This window comes from Macrobrachium rosenbergii, chromosome 3 (genome assembly GCF_040412425.1).
Source record: "Macrobrachium rosenbergii isolate ZJJX-2024 chromosome 3, ASM4041242v1, whole genome shotgun sequence".
Lineage (NCBI taxonomy): Eukaryota > Metazoa > Arthropoda > Malacostraca > Decapoda > Palaemonidae > Macrobrachium > Macrobrachium rosenbergii.
Genome location: NC_089743.1, coordinates 72,209,225 through 72,227,470, shown reverse-complemented (window position 1 = coordinate 72,227,470; position 18,246 = coordinate 72,209,225). Strand labels below are relative to the sequence as shown.

Below are 18,246 nucleotides of genomic sequence, written 5' to 3'. Positions count from 1 at the left end.
AGTTTTAACTATCGATTAATGGATAACCATAGTGCAATAAAAACCTAATTTTGCACACATGCATATATATATATATTTTATAAATATTACTGCTGTTGCGCCTCGTAACATTTAGTGATAGTAATATCAGACTGACCAAGACAGGGAAGCCTTCGTCAGCAGGAAAGCGTAGCCAGTTCAAACTTTTAACGTTCATCTGTAGCATTAGAGATTTAACCCTATAAGGAAAATTTCCATATTCAACCTTAGGATAGGTGCTCTCAAAGCTTTTCTACCTGTTCTCCTCGGCAATGTTTTGACAAAGCTTAGACGCCTGAGGACATGAATGTATGCCCTGTTTGACCCAGCGCGGGTCAGACAAGAGAGATTTGAACTGTCGCGAGATCAGACGTCTTTTGGTCTCTCCGCCCTTTGTCTATCATTTTTATTAGTGAATGGTGAAGTGAAGAATTATTCTCCAGAACTTCTTGATCGTCCGTTGTATCGCGCAACGCTTCATCCAAGGCAAAGTCTGTGTTTGTTCAAAGCCATCAATTACTTATCTTAGTCTGTATTTCCAACTTCCTTTTGTTTCATCCTCCAGCCACCACTACGGTATATGCTATTACAGTCCCTAGATTAACCAAGTTGTTATATTATTGGCTTCATCCACTTTATTCCAGTAAGTAACTAGGACTTAGGGTAAGCAAGGCATTTTCATTCTCTATGCACTCTTTGTGTCACCTGGTCCATTGTTTGGAAGAACCATTGCGTTTTGTATTTAATACCATCTTAACGCAGTAGAGATTTCCTGCGTCCAGAGTTGGTGACGTTTATCATAAGTCTTTATTCCTTAAATATTCTTTGTTAAGGTTGATACCCTTAATCATGACCTTGTTAATGCGACTGTCTTTGGGGTTAATTCATGGCTTCAAGTGACAGGTTACGTGTGTTCTTGGCATGCAGTAACCGTGAAAAAATTACAACTGATCAGCCAAGTAATAAACTGATATAGCCATATATATATATATATATATATATATATATATATATATATATAGATATATATATATAGATATATATATATATAGAGAGAGAGAGAGAGAGAGAGAGAGAGAGAGAGAGAGAGAGAGAGAGAAGAGAGAATATACACAAACATATATATATATATATATATATATATATATATATATATATATATATATATTCATATATATATATATTTTATTATATGGCTGCATTCATATAGAGTGTATATGTATTTTAGAGAGAGAGAGAGAGAGAGAGAGAGAGAGAGAGAGAGAGAGAGTCACATTTCTGTGGAGAATCATCTTGTATACATGTTTGAATTGTTCATGTTGTAATCCATGTACTTCATGCTATATCCGTGCTGAATTCTGTTAAGGAAAAAAATTTATTATAACAAATTTTTTGAAGATAGATTCTTGCAAACCTACCTTATTGTAGGATAGTGCTTATTATTACGGAAAAATCTTTTTCTAGTCACGACGTTAAAATGTAACTTTCATTCGGATTAGATGATGTATATGAACTGAATATAGAGTTTATGCCAAAGACCAAGCGCTGTGCATTAGCAAACAGAAAATTAAGAAATAAACAATGAAACTTTCACCTTGGTGAGGACAGTGAAAAAATCAGAAAATACCGAAGTCAAAGTCGTGTAATAGATACTTTACACTAAATACAAGTGTCACCGTCAGAGCTGGTACCCCTCGGATTAGTGCTGAGGCAGACAAATAAATGCTTTGGGTTTCTAGTATCGCGAGAAATAGGTTAGTAACCAGGATAACATGAATTATGTTTTCAACGTGATTTCAAATATCTTGAGAATGAACATCCCGGAAATCATTTTTCTACAAGACTGATTGGTGGACTCTGTGTAACTTTGGACAGCAGGGCTACGGTCGTGGACACTTTATATTGACAATGGCAACAAGTAATCGTAAACTATTTCGTAGATTTTCCACGAAACGTTCACTCATCTGTCCATGTTGAATAAATACTTTCAACACTTTGCATCCACATCATTATGCATAAAGATTGATGAACTCGGTAAACATGTAAATTATGAACTTTTAGAAACCCACAAGGACATTACTGCTGGTTGATGAACTCGGTAAACATGTAAATTATGAACTTCTCAGAAACCCACAAGGACAAACCAGCAGTAAGTAAATCAGTGAAAAAACGTGCCTTTTAAACACAAAAACATTACGAAAGTCTAGTATGCTTTCATTTCATTATGAATACATTACAATTGAAAATAAATCAAAGCGTGGTTTTAGCGTTGTCGAGTCCTAAACAATATATGGGTGCCGTTTGCCTCTATTCCAACATGTTGGGAAACATGTTGCAAGAGCTAGGTGTAACCAGCAGATCAAACGATACCACATGAACTGCTTTTATTGCATCACGTTTGGATTGTCGGCTGCCTGACGTTATCTAGCCGTGCATTTTTATCCTACTTCGCTTCAAGCTCATTTTCGTCATTTTAATATGACGATATAAATTTTTCGAGTAAATGTTGAGGAATTTCATAACGGAGAACTAATGTAAAACATTATATGCAATTTAAAAACGACTTGTAAACTGAGAAAATATCAAGATTCTATGACGTTGGAACTAGTTATGGCATTTCCTCCTGGAAGTAGCCAGTCCGCTACAGGTCACTTCTCTAGGGCAGAATGACAGTTGAATTTGAAGTCGACACTTGTCTGATATGATATGAGGACATGATGATCATTTATATATGAAATAAAAGGTAACATTTGAATACTGTTTCATCGGCGGTTAGAATGGGATAAATGTCAATTGTGAGGTAGTTGGCAAGTTGGCAACCCGTTTGGGGAAGAGCTATGTCGGTTGGTGCGAGCAGCGGCACTGGCAGAGAGAGCGGCACTCAGTGTACAAAGCTTCAGGCAAACGTTAGGTTCGCAGACGCTCGCTGGGTGAAGCTTTGAACCGCGACGTTTAGAGGAAGTGTCATCAAATTGGAACTGGAATCTCCTGGTTTTGGTAGGCTAACTGAAATGTTACTCTTTCAAGTTTTGCTTCATTTGTATTGAACATATTTTTTTTTCTTTTGCAATTCCTATCCACTCCTTCCTGCCTCAGCAGTTCAGAACCTCCCATTTCAGCAAAGGAAACTGAGAAGTAAGAAACAATTTGTATTTCCCAGTAATAAGAAAAGGTTAGAAGTACCTTACCTAAAGTTACCAAAACCCGTGAGACATCAAATTCCTTTGCTACACTTGCTCAGTATCCTGTTGTTACCACAACCCATTATTCGAGATTACTAAAATCTTCTGTTACCTAACTTCCTATGGCTGAGGACCCCGAAATTCCTTCTGCTGCTCAAACAAATCGTCCTCTTCTGAGTCTGGCAAAAAAAAAAAAAAAGTTTAAATTTGAGTCAGACATTTAACAGTGCCTACAGTAGGTTATTGTTGTCAGTACACTTCAAACGGTGCACTGTAGGCATTACTAAAGGGTGTTTACAGCGTCCCTTTGGCCCTTAGCTGCACAAACATTTTTGTCTTCGACCATATCTCCTTTCCCGCTCACTTTTGTTTAGTTTTGCTGTTCCATTTTTTCCAATTACCTTTTAGTGCAACTGTAATATTTTCTCCTGGGGTTTGGCTGATGGGCTTAGTTATAATTCCCCGTGGGTGTAATTTTATTTCCAAAATGTAGCGAACCCTGGTCTGCTCAGAAGCACTTTACTATAATTCCCCCCCCCTCTCGCTCTCTCTCTCTCTTTCTATATCTCTCTCTCTCTCTATCTATACATACTACATACATATATACATATATACATACATACATATATACATAATATACATATGCATGACATACACACACACACACACACACACACACATACACACACACACACACACACACACACACACACACACACACATATATATATATATATATATATATATATATATATATATATATATATATATATATATATATATATATAATATATATGAGGTGTACAAATTTGTATGGTGAGAGCTTGAGAGAGGGAGAGAGAGATAGCAGTGGCACTGAAGTTAAAGTCATAAATAATTCGTTCATTCATATAAACGACACCCTGACTCAACACCTACAGTGATCCGTTCACATGCAGAATTTTCGTGTTTATATTTTCAGTTTATTATTTGAAAGCACAGAAATGGAGGTGACCAAGTCTCTTATATGTAAAATTATCATTTTCATATTTCCCATGTATTGTGAAAGCACAAAAATGCTCTCTCTCTCTCTCTCTCTCTCTCTCTCTCTCTCTCTCTCTCTCTCTCTCTCTCTCTCTCTCTCTCTCTCTCTCTTGGACAAGCAAAAACAATCATAAACCCTAAATCCACTGAGAAGAGTTATTTCGTGGGACAAAACAGTCTTGAAGAATTTGACCACATCTGATAGGTTAAGACTATGCATAGTCTGTTTAACATTCTAAGATCGCTGGGGTGGGGCGAGGAAAAGAAAACAGCGGTGTCAAACGTCTCGTTATGATTAAAAGTTTTGCCCTGTTGGAGCTTGTTCAAGTGAATTTAAAAAGAAATGTTATTCATTTAAAGATAACATCGAGACATATTTAGGCTTCACATATTTATAGTACAATCCTAATTTATCTTCGCAAAAAACAAAGAGACATGGCATAATTTTTGGCCGCCGCTGCTAAACCTCAGTTTCTGACACGTGGTCAGCTAGGCATTTATTTATATTGCCAGCCCGATCTAAAACAGTAACAACGGTAATACCTCAAGCAGCCAGTCACTGGACAGTATTGATAGCCCTTGAAGGTGGCCCAAGAGGATCAAATCTCTCCCCACAGCCAACACCTTTTCTCCCAGGTCAAGAACTGTTTATAACATTTTAAAATGTTACATATTAAAACAACAATTAAGGGTGCCCTGTAATTAATGGTAATTTATTTTTCCTCTAAATGATAAGTAGCTTATTTAACCTGCAGAGACATTGAAAAATAGTCATGTAACCATAAACAAATGCTAATATGGAATATGGACAATAATCAAATGGCTTGAAAAGCCATTCCTGCCGAACAACCCACACAGATTTTAAGAGTTTTATGGCGTTATTATAAGAACTATGATTATTATTTCCACAAAGCACGCAAAGGACGGAAAATCATTAAATAAGAACAACCAAAAATTACTCGTTGTTTCTTTAGAAAACGAAGTACAGTAAATGACAGAAGTCGGGTAAAGCCATAAACAAGGGATGAACCTTGAGGGTGAGATTTAAAAGGATAAATAGATCTGGCACCGCTGTATTCTTTTATTGGCCCCACCCTAGCGATCTTAGAGTAGTGGAAGTTATGCAGTACAATATGGCTTTTTCTACGGTCCAGATTTCTTAAAATGCCATTTAAACTTTTGTTGAATTTTCTAAAAAAAATTTTTTTTGTTTCCGCCTTTTTTATCCATATAGTTTTAACTGGTGGATAACAAATATGGTCCTATTTCAGTTTTGATGGTATCACTCCACGGTGAGTCACCGCGGTCGTAAGCAATGTTGTTGGTTCCCCAAAGCAAGCAACGAAAACATGTGTATGGCTAGATCAGTTAAGACTCTACAGTCAAACCAAAATGACTACGAACATGGCTGTCATCAGCTGCGTTGCCAGACTTTTCCCTGTTATAATCGACTACAGTTAATCTGCATCCCTCAATTCGGCGTTCTTTAATCCGGTCATGAAATCCTACTTATCTCTCCTCGGACAAGGCCGTCTTAATTTACAATCGCATTGTATCATCGCATTGTACCATTTGTTTTCATGAGTGAGTCGGGGCTAGGTACTGGGCATTTGTATAATTCACTGAGATGATTAGAAACTAAATCATCCTTATCCTAACATGTTATCAAAACAGTTTAATATATGATTTCAAATCTTCATTTACTGCATTTTTTTAACCATAAATCATCCTTTACTCGCCATCAAATTTCAGTTCTTTCGTCCATTTTACGTCTTCAGTGTTGAAACGCAGAACAGTAGTGTCAAGGTGTCTACCCTTCATGACCCGGTATACGGAAGATATGACACCGTTCCTGCAACATCCACACGCCATTCCAACTTAGGTCAAGGGTTTGTGGATCAAATCTGGGAAAAGAGGCAGCGTCGGAAACGTACTACACGTTCGTAGTCAAGGGCTTTGTTCGTAGTCGTATGGTTTGACTATAGATGGGGTATTTTTCGTGGATATTTTTACATCTGAATAAAGCATTTACGGGACTTTGCCCTAGAGATTTAAAGGAAACTTATGTTGGATTTTAACTTTGCTTATTTATTACAAGTCATAAAAATGTCACACCACAAGACTGTACAAACTCACACAGTGCATGCTGTAATATATATATATATATATATATATATATATATATATATATATATATATATATATATATATATATATATATAAATGTGTGGGTAGAGTCTACTGATCACTTTTCACCAGATACATAATATGTAATTGTAATAGTCACAATGCCCTCTTAACTTCTCAAATTCTTCGTGCTTTTTTGGATATCCTTGTCGCTACAAAGCCTTAAGATCCAAGTGCAAGAAATATGAAGAATGATGTATGGTAGCGGGAAACGAACCCCAGTTCCTTAATCACAACGGGGTCTATTCCAGCTCTAATAAATATATCTGAAAATGACAGGTATATGTATATACGAGAGGCAAAAGACTTTTGTCCTTCTCTTGGTCAGGTTGGCAACGTGACCCCATTGTGATTATGGGACTCAGGTTTGTTTCCCGCACGCACATCATAATTTCTTCATATTTCTTGCGCTTGGATCTTAAGGCTTTGTAATGACAAGCACATGCAAAAAAAAAGCATGAAGAATTCGAGAAGTTAAGAGGGCATTGTTGCTATTATAATTATATATATATATATATATATATATATATATATATATATATATATATATATATATATATATATATATATATATATATATATATATATATTATATATATATATATATATATATATATATATATATATATATATATATATATATATATATATATATATATATATATATATATATATATATATATATTATACTGTATATATATATATATATATATATATATATATATATATATATATATATATATATATATATATATATATATATTATTCACAAATATTAAGATACAAATGTCTTAGTGTCCAATTGTTAAATGATAGACATTTGTATCTTAATATTAGTGAATCAAAAAATTTCGAGACCAATGTCTCATCATCCAGGCTAAAATCAAAGATAAAAACTGATAAGCAGTACAGCATAACAAATTATTTTTTGTTGACACGCAAAATACATTGAATAAAGCAAGGCAAAGTAAGATACATCATTGAAATAAAAATTACGCTACAAGAAGAGGAACATATTTAAAGTTAAGAGTAGTTAAAAAGACACCTTGTCTCAACGGAGTTCAGTTGCTGTATGAAAAATGCACCGAAAGTAAACAAGAAGAAGGGAATGGTTTAAGCTATGTACAAGGGAACAGATGAAGAGTGGTTGTTTAAGGTGGGAACTAGTTTCTTTATAGCTAGAGATTCTAATATTGGAAGGTGGTGCTCATATGGGCTTGATAATAATATCTTGAAATCCTTATAATTTATATTATTTTTGCAAAATTTCCCATGATTCCTAATGTTAGATAGTTCTGGGTTGGATAGTTTACACCCTGTACGGAAACTGATGCCCATATGTGCGTCACATCTCACCTTAAGCAGGCGGCGTGTGTTGCCAACGTAAGTCTGCCTGTTGCATCGGCAGCAAGTATAAATATAGACAACACCAGACTGCATTAAGGGAGGTAATCTCTCTTTATGAGGCAACATACTACCAATAGTCCTAGGGTTCATTAAGACAAACTTGACATCAACAGCCGGGAAATAATTGGTTAAAATTCTCCTTAAGTGAGGTAAGAAAGAGGTGTCATGCACATAAGGAAATCGTATATAGAGCTTAAGTTTATGGGCCAAATGTATTGCTGCTGGAGGATGAAATGAAAAATCCAGCGTTTTCCTGACATATTTCATGAAGAGATTAGGAGGATAACAATTTGATTTAAAATAATCGTAAAGGATTCCGATTTCTTTGTGGAAAAGACTCCAATCAGAAGTTAATGTCATGGCTCTGTGGAGGAGGGTAGACAATGAATTTAATTTAAAATTGAAAAAACAAAAACTATAAAAGTTAAGACCAAGGCCTGTGAAAGTTGCCTTTCGAAAAATGCCTGTGTGAAAACTTTCACTGAACAAAACAAAATGTCAGGCAATGGTAAAGATATAGGTATAAAAAAGAATACAGTACAAAGACTTATGGACACAGTTACAGGTTTTGCAAGGAATGCTTAAAAAGAGAGAGAGAGAGAGAGAGAGAGAGAGAGAGAGAGAGAGAGAGAGAGAGAGAGACAGATTTAGAGAGAGAAGTGAGTAATAAGCGGATAGACAACGCTTAATGGTGTGGCAATACTGTAGTTTGATTTGTAAAGATAAATAACATTTTATTGATGTGAAGAGACTCTAAAAGAAGAAGCGAAAAGAAGCTGTTTTTTGAGAAATTATTTTTGAATTTATTGAACAGAATATGGGGTTTTCAGGAATTTGCATTATTTCTTATGGCTGAAATTCTTATGATTTTAAAATGACTTGACACTACACATTTGTGAATTGTTCTAATTTACAAGTTATGTAGTAAAGTTTGGTATTAAGTATGACTTTCTATTCTGTGAATTTTCTCTTAACCAAAATGTGACCTTTTTTATGACTGCCTTTTTATGCCCACCGTTAAATTTGTAGAAGGGTTCTGATCCAAGACTTCGGGGAATGACACCCATTTATTTGAGAAGTCAGGAAGCATTATGTCGTTGGTTTTTATTTCATCTCTCCCCGTAGAGGGTAGTGCCGTCAGCGCACTTCATGAGCTCTTCGTTGGGCGAGTTGGCAGAGCTGTGACCTATCACTCGGTAGGCCCGAGTTCGAGTCTCCGGCCGGCTGATGAAGAGTTAGAGGAATTTATGTCTGGTGATAGAAATTTATTTCTCGCTATAACGTGGTTCGGATTCCACAATAAACTGTAGGTCCCGTTGCTAAGTAACCAGTTGGTTCTTAGTCACGTAAAATGAGTCTAATCCTTCGGCCAGCCCTCTCTAGGAGAGCTGTTAATCAGCTCCTCAGTGGTCTGGTTAAACTAAGGTATACTTAACTTAGTGCACTTCATGCGGTGACCTGAAGGCATTACTTAGGTTCTTCGCAGCGTCCCTTCGGCCTCGCAGCTGCAACCCCGTTCATTCCTTTTTCTCTACCTCCTCCGTTCATGTCCTCTTTCCTCAATCTTGCTATCCAGCGAGGTTTTCTTTATGTTACACCTTTCAAACCTTTCAGCTCTTAATTTACCTTTCAGCGGTGAAGTACCTCACAGGTCCCAGCGCTTGGCCTTTGGCCTGAATTATATATTCCATTCTGTTTCATCTTCGGCATCCAAATTTACATCTTGCAAGCACCTAATATTTTTTTCCGTCGACCAGCAATTTTATTTCTTCCTCCGCTACTTGAGTGCGTCGTAATTACAAGTTCTTTGTATGACATTTGCCGTGATCTTTAATTTAGATAATTTTTTTTTTATTAAATCAGTGGGTATGTAAGCGTCATTAAAGGTTAAATTCGACTAAAGGGTATTAATTGAAAGAATACCTTTATGGAATGATGTTTTATACAAGTATTCGTATATATATGTGTATGTATAAGTATGTATTAATATATGTGTATATATATATATATATATATATATTATATATATATATATATATATATATATATATTTATCTTAACACTTCATATATATATATATATATATATTATATATATATATATATATATATATATATATATATCTTTTTATCTTTTATCTTTTACTTACTTAAAGTTTTAGACCGCAGTACAATTCTTTATTCCAGAAATCCCTCGTAGAATTCAGCATCATGCCAGCAACAAGACACTTATGCCAATGTCCAGAGACATCATATGGCATGCTTCCTATGGTGAGTTTTAGTATTTCAAAAAGAAACAAAGCAGCCTTTTCATATTCTTGGTTTTCGTTAATTTTTCTCATTTCATGATTGTACATTCAAATAAAAATTTCTTGGAAATGACTATGTTTCAATTGTACTTTCTGCATGGCGACAGGTTATTCATCAAGAAGCTGTAAACGGGAACACTGAAAAGGTGCTGGAATGGTTAAATGAAGGGGGTAACATCAATGCCACTGATATGAATTACAAAACTCTGGTTCACATTGCCTGCGAAGGGAATTACGTTCACTTCTTGAAGGAGCTGCTGAAGTTCCCAGAAGTCCACCTCAATCAGGGGACTTCACTTTCAAGAAAGCCCCATGGAAAAGGAAATACACCTCTTTCCCTGGCTGTGATGAAAAACCATGTGGATTGCGTAGAAGCCCTGATTTCTTCTCCATCAAAGGTTAGTCATTCTTATTCCTTACATGATGAGCGATTAGAACTGTATTGTGGGTTTTGCTAGGAAACATTTAAGGAGTTTGATATGAACCCAGCTACATTATGTTAGGTCTTCTAAAGTTTCAAATGATGTTCATGAATTAGAGTACAATTCGTGAAACCATAGTTTTGTATTCGATAAATGATATATGACTGTTTAATTAAAAAATACCGAGTCTTAAAATGGAGAAACAAATCCACATTTATGTATATATACATATATTTAAAAATAAAGCTGTACAGACAGCTTTTGGGAATCTGTACAGTTTTATCTTTAAATATATGTACATATACATAACTGTGGATTTGTATCTCCATATGACTGTTTATAAATGTTTTTGCCTTTGTATGTAAAATTATCAAGTATATGTGTGACGGCGTATGATAAAGGTTTCACTGAGGAAGAAAGTCGATTACAGAAAGGTTGCCAGGGGTAGACGAGTGTAGGATTAGACTGTGAAAGTTTTTTTTTTTCTTTCTTTCTTTTTCTAAAAACTTGATGAAGAGTTAGAGAATGAAAGGGTAAAAATGAATGAAAGGGTAAAAATGAATGAAAGGGTAAAAATGCATGGAGTGTATATATATGTATCGGGAGAAAGCTTGCCATAGAATTGATGGAGATGTGGTGTGGAGGGTATTGAGTGGCTTCTTTTGTTTCTTAAGCCACCTCCAAAGGGAAAAGGGTTGCGTGTTGATACGTCCGCCAGTGGTTTTAGGGTACAGGTTTAATGTACCCAAAGCATATTAAGATCCTAATAAAAGGCTCGGGGCCTCCTTCGTGGAAAGAAATGCCCCATAAATAGGTCTATAACATCTACGATTTGTTACTGTTGTAGGTTGCTGGAAAAGAAAATAACGTTCTCCCCCACTCTTACGTAGTGTGAAAGTCACTAAATGTTGGGGCATGAGGTTTGCAGCCCTCATACTTGTATTGATAAGGGGAAGAAAATAGTGAAATAATAACATCCAAAGACATGTAGTTTTGAACATGCTTGGGGTGTTGCAGAAGAGAAGTGTATTTCAGTTGATTTGTTTAGGAAGAGGGATCTGTGTGGGTTGGCACTCGGAGAGTCAACGGTTGAAAAGGATAGTATGTATAGGATCGTGCACTGCTAGGGGATAGCACTTGTAATGCCAGAGAGATTGTGTGGAATTGATGAAAGGGTCAGTGGTTGTATGAGTGAGGTTGAATTTGATAGTAGAAAAAGAAGTAATAGTATGTGTACTGTATATGGTCCTAGAATGGGAAAGAATGAGAGTGAGAGAGAAAGAATTTGGAGAATCTAAATCTGAAAGGGTGGCTGTGCTTGGTTCTTCAAGCGCAAAAGAAGGTAATACAGAAAGGGATGGCATTGTTGGGAGGTGTAGAAGCCCTGTAGTAAATGAGAATGAAAGTGTTCTGAAACTGTTTAGAAAGTAACTTGATCGCTGAAAGTATGTGGTTTCCACAGAAGAATATTCATTAGTGCACTTGGGGTAAGTGAAACAAGTGTGAAAAGAAGTAAGAAAGAAGAGCAAATAAGGGTAAATTTGTGAAATATGGGCTAGGTTAAATACCTGGAGGTGAAAGGAATAGAAAAAGAGATTGTAAAATTCTGTTATATCATAGGGGAGTGTTCGTAGGTATGGGAGGGAAGGTATAGGTAATAAAGAGACAAATGGTGAGATGAAGAAATTTAGTTTATTGAAGGAAAAAAGAGATTATTTGAGATGCAATTGTGTGACAGAAGAGATCATGCACCGGTGTACTTGGTGATGAATTAAGTAAACAAATGAGATAGAAAGAGAAGGCAGATGGTCTATGGTTGAGGTGAGGTAGGCAAGAACTTTAGGGAGAATAATTTAAACAAGAACACTAACGGGGAATAATTTGTTCTACATTGAAATGAAGTTAGAGAAAAAGGTCAGTCAGCAAATGGATATCGCAGCAACATGATGCTCAATGAAAGATGTCGTAAGTTAATTTGGTCTTGGGCCGTTAGAGTAAGTACGTGTATTTTGAATATTTGTTGAATGTGGAAGACAGAAAGTGGCATAGATGAAGGATGCAGGAGTGCAGTGAATATGATATGGATGGTGAAATAGTGGAAGTGCGAGGCAATATAATTATTGAAGGTGGCCTAAGAAAAGAGATGAGCCACTGAATAAATGAGTCAGGGTATGTGAAGTAAGGAAGGTAGCAGGGTATCTGCAAAGGACTGGCACACGTTTATTTGTGCTTAGCAGCACATACAAAAAATAGTTCTTTGTCCCTAACAACATGAAATTGTTTCATCCCAACACAACACGGGCAAACAGTGCCCAATGTGCACCACAAAATCTCTTTAATAATTAACTATAGTATTAAACTTTTTCACTTAAATGTATCACACTACCATATCAAAGGTAGCACCATAATGTAATGAAATTATTCTTACACAAATAAATTCTAAGCAACACAATTTCAGTTTCCTATAAACAAAGTATTAATCCTAACATATTCACCCAAAAAGATCTCTGCCTAGGTCTGGCTGTTCTACAGCTGCCACAAGAAAGAATGGTAGGTACAAATCACTGTTTGACTATAAACGTTATTGTATGGAGGAAGTTAAGGAAAGTTGTATATTACTCCTTGTCATCCAAAGGTGCTAGTAGATGGACAATTTCAGAACAAGTTTTTAGATGAGTGCAAGGATCAACTCAAACAAGGGGAAAAAGCATGCCGTGATCCAGAGAAGAGGCGAAAATTTTCACAACAGTCTGAGTTAAAGCAGGCCCTTTCTCCCTAAGCTTATCCCGTTAACATAGCCAAGAAGGTCTTAGTGCCTTAGGAATCATGCTTAGTAAAAAGAAATCAGCCCAACTGACCAACCAGAATGAGACCCAACCAGCCACTGTCATGGTAGGCCACAATGATGTTTTCTGATTGTATATTTTCTGACTGTTACATAATATCCAGATAATGTTTAAAAACTAATTTTCCAAAATAAAACATGTACTCTATATACTAGAACACACAATAAACTGCAAAGGACATTACTATTTTTATCCCATAAAAAATCATCTTTGGATCTTTCCAGAGTTAAATAATGGTCATCAGACATCCCAAGTGTACCATTCATGATAGTGGTAGTTTTACTCATGCCATTTGAATATAGCTTTTACATTGTCACTTTAATCAAGATAGTATCAATTAGTTATAAAATATTAAGTCACCCCTGCTAGGTATTAATTAGTTACAGAATCTTAAGTCACCCATGCTAGATAAGGTTATAGCTTGGAGAAGTTCGATTAATGTTGTAAATTCAATATACAGACAAGGTTTATGAAAAGAGGATTTTTTGCGCACATTAATCATGTTGCTAAGATTTTATTGTAATTCAAGAATAACACATTAAAATTCTTTTTTTCAGTGCAAAATTGATTTGGTCAACAAAACACTATCTACAGGGCATGCTATCAGTGTTGCACTCGGTCGCAATAATTGGAAGATGATTGAAACTCTGCTTAAAGCAGGACTAGCTTTGAACAAGGACGAAGCATCGGGTATCTTTGAGGCTGCAGCCAAAGCTTGTGAAGCAGATCTTGTCAAGATAATTATAGATCGAGAATTCCCTCTTCATTTAGGCAATATCAATAACATCGTTTTCATAATATTGTACAATAATGATTTGTGGAATTATGTTGGAGCAGAGAAAGTTTTCAAGCAATGTTTTAGAAATAATAATTACTGGTGCTTTAGAGTACTGGTGGTTGCAATGGAAAAGAGAGACTTTGTCATGCTGGAAGATACACTGAAACTGTTGATTCCTGATGTTGAAATTAACATCAACATTGCAAAAGCAGTACTTGGAAAGGAACTGATTGAGGTTGAGGAATCACTGACTCAGGGTAAGCTTGAAGAGGGGGTGATATATGGGGCTCTATTTACAGCTGCCATTGGTGGAACCACGGATGCCATAGCATGGAAGCTATTTAGTTTAAAAGAAAGTTACCCAGAGGACTTCCTCAAATATACTCTATTGCTAGCAGCTCTCTTTAATCGGGCTGAGCTCCTTCCCCTCTTGTTGAAAGATGACTCACTCAGCTTTTCTACTCTGTCTCAAGCTTTGCGCATCTCAGAACTTACCAGAGGTGTTGGCACATCACTTATAGAACGGGCTTTGGAGAGAATATCAAGGAAAACTATTCCTTTGACAAAAGTATGTAATAATGGATACCCTCTTTTTTTCTTGTTTTATAGTTTTTCATGCAATTTCTTGTCAGTGTTATACCTAGAAGATGAATCTTTGGTTATTTACAAAATTTTGTTACTTTTCCACTAATTGCCTCTTCATGGTAGGTTATACAATATTTTATTTTCACTTTTACATAGTAATCTTTGCCATATATTTACAGGATGATCCCGAATGAAAGGAATGACTGGATAATTAACCCCCTTCTTAGAAGTTGGCGCCGAAGACAGATCACTTAGTAACAGATGGAAGATGAGAAGAAAGAAATGTTCTTTTGATAATGCAAACTAACGTTTAAGATTTTAATTCATGCTTAACAGAATTCTCATTTCTGCTGAATAAATATTAATTAAGATACATGATACAGAATATCTTATGTACATTGACAAATTTATTATAGAAAATTCTTTAATAGTAACCAATAAATTGTTTAATCCCGCAAGAACCTTATTTAAATAGAATGTACTTAATTCACTGCCAGTTAATTACTGTGTTCTCTTTAAAAAATGATACAATAAGACGTAAACGTATACGATCTGCACAGGAAATTATAATCAATGTCACCATAAGACCAGCTTCAGGTAACATTTATCAAAAAGTACTCATGTCTCTTAAGTGCTTTTGTCAAACTCAATTGGAGTCCTTTATGGTAGTTGTACTAGTTATGTACTAGTTTATATTGCTACGAATGTTTCTAGGATACTTGATTCTGGGCAGCAACAGATGAATGCAGGTGGTTCTTTACATTATCAAGCAATTTACTGTATTACACATCTGACTCAATATTAGGGCAACTTGTAGACAAACAAAGCAAGGGAAATACTGTGGCTTAAGGGCTTCTTCATGTGAGGGAAGATTACGTAAACTCAAGGGTTCTCTTAACTAATTATATTTACATAACAAACACAGATCAGAAGAATGACAAATTACTGGGCAAGTAGTAATAAGGGCCTGCTAAATGAATGAATCCTACACAGGATAAATATTCTACGCCGATGATGTCTTCAAAACAGGAAACATCGCAGAGGGGGTAGAAGGGGTACTGCACATGGGATAGAGCCGAGTGATTCCACAGTTGAGGCTTGTCTGCAGTATATGCAAGACAGTTACTTGCAAGAATAATAAGATGCTCAAAGGGAACTGAGGGAATGCACAGATGGTGCCAAATAACTCAGTTCAACACTAAATGTATAATTACGTTAACACTGAATGCTCCAACATAAATTACTGAAGGTGGTCGCACAATGGAAAAGAAATTAAAATCAGACAGAGAAATAACAGGAATCGTGACTGACTAAGAAACGTTATTCCTGTGCATTACCTTCGTCAAGATGATGGTGTCCTTGTTCAATAGGGCGCTGGCAATGGAGGAGGGAATTAAGGGAAACCAGTTCAAAAGTATACTGGTTTGAACCTTGGGGTTGAACACGTGGAGGATACAAGGGTCAGGCAAGGGTAAGGACCTCTGTCCTCTGTGTTCTGAGCGCTTCTGTCTCTGGATTTCTGTTGCATCGTCTATTAATAACTGTGGAGATTACGCATTAGTGTCCAGGTAGATGACGCAAAAGGTCATTCTTTGTCACGTTTTCTATATAGACCACATGGCATCCAGTTAAACTTGGTGGAGGGTTTGTCATGGCGGATGGCGCCAACTTTCTCATTTTTTGGCTCCTCCTTTGCCCGTTGTCTGACGCTGCCAAGAAGGTACAAAGGTCACCTGGAAACAAGGCCTTAGGCAGTTATTTCAACAGAAAGAAGGTTTATAGGGTTAACCATTTTGGGGGATGAAGGCGATAGTTTATGAAAGGGCAAGTGGAAACCCTCTTGCCCTTTCTAGTAATTAAAAAAAATTGAAATTAATTTTATTTCTTTCTCAGTTACGTTACGGATGTAAAAACAGGTGAGGTTGCTTGGAAAGAGGTACCATCTGTTGCACCTCCCCAACCAAGTTAGCATTCACACCCTAGATTGGGTGAGAATGATTACCAGCAAGCAAATTCACTTAAAGACTTTACTGATTTACTTCTCTCTCATTTCCCTTTGGTGCCTTATAATTTAACTTAAACTTCTGCATAGCAATTAATTTCAAGAGGCAAAACAACACTGACATTTACGTTAATGCAGAATAAATACTTGCTGCTAGAAATGACTTATTCTTATCATTAAATTCCTGTTACGTTAAGGCAGCATTAATGAGAATATTTTCACAACGTAATGGTATAGTTAAAACAATGAATTATTACTAGGTTAATTCTAGAGTTACTTCATGCACTTTTAATGATAATTACGAATTTTGCACACATGCAGTTACTCTACCTTGAAGAAGCATTGCAGTAAGGTAAACATGGGCTTGGTTAGGTGTTTCCACGATACTTGAGCAACGGCTCAGTGCCAATCAGGCACTATAAACACAAGGTCATGAGTCTGAGACTCGAGATTCATTACAAATTCACAAAGAGAATATGTGACAGATTCAGAGTAATCAATGATTGTTAATGAATCTTACAAAGATTCACAAAGAGAATAGGTGACAGATTCTGAGTAACCAATGATTGTTAATAAAAGATGATGATTAAATATGTCAAAATTACATTCCTTAGGCTATGGAAAACGGGTAGGTTCATTGTTTAGCCCAAGAAGGCCACAAAGGTAGCCAGATGGCGTGACTCCTCTGGCAGGATCATTTTCCAGCATCAACGATAATGGCACTGTGCTAAGTTGGCACTCATATAATAACTAATGGCGATGGCATATCATATTTTAAATGTATCTTGCTGTGGTAGGCATGAAAGTGAAGTCATAGGACTTATACAATTGGCATATCTATCAATGGCACTCTGCATTGGCAGAGGGGATTAAAGTAAAATGGGGCCTTGGTAAGGCATAAAATAAATGTGAGTAATAATCAGGAGTAAGGAAGGGGAATGTTAAAGGAAAAAATAAGGGATAAGAATCATAAGGAAAATAAATAGGTGAAGGACCCTGACATCCCCTTCTGGATAGAGGTGCCAAAGTCTTCTTAGGGAAAGGGATGGTACTGTGGTATTTCCTTCCATAGACCTCTCGTACTTTGATGGTTTGTCTTGGTCGGGGAATCTGTGGAACCGAGCCCTGGGAGGGTATTTGAGTGCCACCTGTCATCTTCTTTGACGGCTTATGCAGGGGCCTTCTTTGCAAGCTCTACCATGAACCGTTGCAGTCCCTTGAGTTCATCGGCCATTTAAGACATGGCAGAATCCTTACTCACTGTTTTGTCTGCGGCAGACTGAGAGAGATAGGAAGTGGTCATGGGGGGCGTGAGAGACTCGCAGGTAAGAGTGACCAGCTCAGGCACGGGTTGCGAGGCCGCACCCTTGGGTGAATGTCCACTGTGGTCGGAAGGATCCATCTCTCTTACTGGCATTGGTAGCGGAGCCAAGCCGGTAGAAGAGAGGGGGGACCCGGACTGGGATCTCTGGGAAGGAGATTTGGGAC

At 36.5% G+C, this 18,246-nt stretch overlaps 1 protein-coding gene across 1 annotated transcript; it reads left to right on the top strand.

Moving 5' to 3' along the window:
- The first annotated feature begins 2,865 nt into the window (after positions 1 to 2,865).
- LOC136825733 (uncharacterized) lies at positions 2,866 to 15,214 on the top strand. The gene is made up of 5 exons (XM_067082544.1): positions 2,866 to 3,015; positions 10,004 to 10,087; positions 10,233 to 10,523; positions 13,951 to 14,739; positions 14,936 to 15,214. The coding sequence occupies exons 2-5, from the start codon at positions 10,028 to 10,030 to the stop codon at positions 14,948 to 14,950; spliced, it is 1,155 nt and encodes a 384-aa protein (XP_066938645.1). The 5' UTR covers positions 2,866 to 3,015; positions 10,004 to 10,027; the 3' UTR covers positions 14,951 to 15,214.
- The last annotated feature ends 3,032 nt before the right edge of the window (positions 15,215 to 18,246 follow it).